This window comes from Pistacia vera, unplaced genomic scaffold (genome assembly GCF_008641045.1).
Source record: "Pistacia vera cultivar Batoury unplaced genomic scaffold, PisVer_v2 Contig531, whole genome shotgun sequence".
NCBI lineage: Eukaryota > Viridiplantae > Streptophyta > Magnoliopsida > Sapindales > Anacardiaceae > Pistacia > Pistacia vera.
This window is the reverse complement of record NW_022196370.1, coordinates 919,425-923,370: the sequence shown is the minus strand read 5'-3', so window position 1 is coordinate 923,370 and position 3,946 is coordinate 919,425. Positions and strand designations below refer to the sequence as shown.

Sequence of the window (3,946 nt, the reverse complement as noted above, 5' to 3'; positions counted from 1 at the left end):
AATAAATAAAGGATGATCATTGATGAAGAGATTCTGAAAAGAACTTTCTCGCGTTTTCCAGCAATTTCTCAGGAAAATAAAACACAGAACAAAAAAAAGAACAAAAAAAAAACTTACAATTGTGAGAGTGAGGAAAGAAAGCAGAGAGTGAGATGGATCTGTGCAAATGGCGCTGGCTTTGTGTTAATAGTGGAAATTGTGAGTATTCGTTGAAGTGATTATTTTGAAGACTCTAGAGGCTGCCACGTCAACTTGCTTTAAATCGAAGCGCTGCCACGACTTATGAAAGAGAGAATGACTTTATGTCAACCGTCGGATCTGTCCTCTTAAAAGTTAGATTTAGGTAATCAATCTCTTACTCCCTATAGTTTTATTTACAATATTTGTTCAAATTAAAACTTGTTTAACTAATAACTATGCATAAATAGTTGTTACAATATAATACTTGCACCTATGTATCAAGAACCCAAGGCCCACAACGATACTAACCTGCAAATCATTCGTTTGACTTAGGTATAGGGGCATTTCTTCCAAAGTTTCCCTCAGGATAGCTGAACCTTTCGGACGAGTTCTATTGGGTAAAGCCAATTATTAGAGGTATCAGGACGCAATATCCTCAACCTATTCTCAAACTTTAAATAGGTAGGACGGCGTGGTTGCTTTGTTGAGCCGCGCCATGGAATTGAGAGCTCTAAATGGGCCATTTTTTGTAAATAGAATTGGCGATGCGGGATGAACCGGAAGCCGGGTTACGGTGCCCAACTGCGCGCTAACCTAGAACCCACAAAGGGTGTTGGTCAATTAAGACAACATGATAGTGATTATGGAAGTCGAAATTTGCAAAGGAGTGTGCAACAACTCACCTCCCAAATCAACTAGTCCCAAAAATGGATGACATTGAAACATGCAACCTATACTGGGCCGTTAATATGATTACTTATACAATTCATATTAGAGCAGTTTAAAATCCAATCCAATCCAATTAAACCAACCAATCAATCCAAACCAATCCAATTTGATCAGTTTTGATGATTTAATTTAATAGAACTAGATCACGATTTTGAGATTCCAATTTGATTGGATGAATGGTTGAATTTGCTGAGTAAATCCAATTTAAAAGCCATTCAATCCAATTATATAGCTTTATAAAAAAAAAGAACTTAAGAGTCAACTTATTAAAAATCTAAATTTAAATTATATTTGACCCAAAAGAAATATGGTTGTACGTTAATATTTTCATACTTTTATTTTATCTTTGCTGAAGTAATTAAACCTTTGAACTTGGTGGTTAATATTTTAGTACATGATTATTGTCCATTACAAGTTATTTGCTCTCTAGTGAAGTATCAAGTAAACCCATATAATCTTGATGAACAAAGAGATTTGGTTGATATAATTGAAATTGAAGTGTGTCAGAATTTTTACCATCGTCCCCACATGGACATCTTTTTCCCTTGAAATTGGTATACACAAAAGATAAATATGGCAAGTGTTGTGCAACAAGAAACAGTTTAATTGTCGCATTCTATTAACCTTATCTACACTTTCACTGCATAACCGATCGAGCTTCGAGGTGTTTTCATAAAGTGCAAGTGCGTGCGTAAGTGGACAATCGGGTGGGTCGGTGCAAAGGACAAACTCTATTCGCTTCTTTAGTCTTAAAGAGTTTTTATATATATTCTTCCAAGGCTTCTCCTCTTTTCAGCTTTGAATTCGTCACAAGTTACTACAAATTAGGCTATTACCTGCCCCATATTATTAAATTTTAGGAACCGCCCACCACTTATGAACCATAGCTGTATATCAGCCACCGTTTTGTCCACTTGATGTGAAGTTTACCTTCTCATCCTCATCGTAAACGAGAATGGACAAGATATATATCTGATTCTGACCAATTCTTTGTCAAAGAGAAAAAAAATGAAATATAAGACCTGTCTAAGGACCAGGTCCAGCAAGATATGCAAAAAGCTAGTGCTTTTGAGCAAATGACGATGCCCCATTTTCATCAGGCATCACTTTTTATAAGCTAGTGGGATTATAATTGAAACAAATTCTCATATCCAATATTCTCCAGCCACAGGAGGCCTACAGAAGACATATTTTAATGAATCAAATCATTCTTCTTTCTCGCTTTCCTCTTAGTATCAGTCCCACCATCACAAATCAAAGCATTTCACAAAGATTTAGAATATATCCTTTTACTGGGTACAACTAATATATCTTTTTATGAATTAAATGACATTTAGAGAAGGATGAAAACTGTACATAAACTACAAAAACATTGCTTCTTCCGAGTCCCTACCTCTACCTACTTTGAATCATTTATGTTTTACAGTCTCAAATCTAAATTAAGGAAATGAAACATGCCTGAACAAATTATGCCTATTTAATTAATACACCCATGAAGGTTTAGTCGAATGGTTAAGCCTGTAGTTTGCTCTTGTAAGGTTTGGAATTTCAGTCTCCTTATAGGCACCTGTATGGTTAAAAAAACCATATTTTAAACGCACCCCATTAATAACAGGGTCGAATTTACAAAGCAAGTGTAAAAGATTTGTAGATGAAATAATAATTATTCCTAAATTAATTGAAAATAAGAATCTAAACATATCTTATTATCTTCATACATGCCTAAAATTATTGTTCCCCCCTGCATGTAAACCTTCTGAAAAAGGTTCCCAGTCCACGGAAAGCCCTCCTCAGCCCACCACCACCTCTCTGATCTCTCTCCCAACTCCTCCCAAACCACGCAACCCTCCTCGGAGAAATCCTACCACTTTCACCAAATGAATTATCCATATCACTAAACATAAATGATAGCCCCCTCTCTCCTGCCGCCGATCTCCTCCCGTTATATCTCCCAACCGCAAATCCACCTCCCGGCAATCTCCATATAGACAACCCAATCATTCCTCCTTCATTTTCTTCAGCTGCCGGTAACTCCTTCCTGCAAACTGGGCACGAGTTGCGCATTTCTAGCCATGGTAATATACAACCTTCGTGGTAAATATGTTTGCATGGCAGCTCTCTTGCTAAATTTCCAAGCTCAAATTCTTCTTTACATACTGCACAATGACTCTCTGAATTTATATCGGCGGATGAGATTTCAATTGTTGCGATGGACTCCATGGCAGCTTTTGATGCTGGTAAATTATCCGGCCGAGTTAACCCTGCTATATCAACATGAGATAGCTGTCGAAGTAACAAATAAAAACCTGAACCCATCAAAAATTCCATCACGCTCTCGGGTATTGGACTGAGACCCGACTCAGATCCGTCATCGTAGTACAGTTCAAAGATGCTGTGGTTATTGTTGTCGATTTCTTCATTGGGCTGGCCTTGTAGGAGGATCACTGGGTTGACGGTTGAAGGTGGCTGGTCGTGAGAGTTGTGGCGATTTCTTCGCCGTGAATTACTGTTGTTAATCATAAACATCGAGGAGGTTGGTAGTGGAGGGGTTAAACTATCTGGTTCGGTGGTTGTAGCTTCTGTTTGGATTGCTTCTATGAATCCAGTGTCGCAATACGGACATGCTATGTGGTTGTGTGGAGAAAAATGGTTTATGATCCGTAGGCATCTGTAACACCAATACGATGATGTTGTGGGTGATGACATGTGTAAAAGGAAGACTTCAAAAAAGCAATAAAGACGAAGACAAAGTCTGATAGATTTGGAGAAGAAGAAGCAAAGCAAAGTGGGTGGCTATATACAAAAGGCAGAGATAGCGGTGTGAACGGATGAAGCACACGGTTTATTGACGTGGAGCTGAGTCGCAGGGAGACACTTTGACTTTATGGAAGGGTAAAATTGTAAAATGAAATGTTCATAGATTTTGAGACACCTGGCAAAGGCAGGAAGATGCTTAACGAGGCAAGTGCGTGTTGTTTTTCCACGGTAAAAACATGAGAATATATTTGGAAGTAATTAATTAGAGAGCAAAAGCATC

At 37.9% G+C, this 3,946-nt stretch overlaps 1 protein-coding gene and 1 long non-coding RNA gene across 2 annotated transcripts in view; both read right to left on the bottom strand.

The window, feature by feature from the left end:
* Positions 1-225, bottom strand: part of LOC116107359 — a 2,065-nt gene extending 1,840 nt beyond the window's left edge. Inside the window, exon 1 of the long non-coding RNA XR_004124445.1 lies at positions 118-225. This is a non-coding gene — a long non-coding RNA (uncharacterized LOC116107359). The remainder of the gene's footprint in view (positions 1-117) is intronic.
* Positions 226-2,535: 2,310 nt separating this feature from the next.
* LOC116107335 (E3 ubiquitin-protein ligase RDUF2-like) lies at positions 2,536-3,734 on the bottom strand. The gene has a single exon (XM_031393611.1). It carries the CDS (start codon positions 3,613-3,615, stop codon positions 2,638-2,640), a length of 978 nt encoding a protein of 325 aa, XP_031249471.1. The 5' UTR covers positions 3,616-3,734; the 3' UTR covers positions 2,536-2,637.
* Between the last annotated feature and the right edge of the window lie 212 nt (positions 3,735-3,946).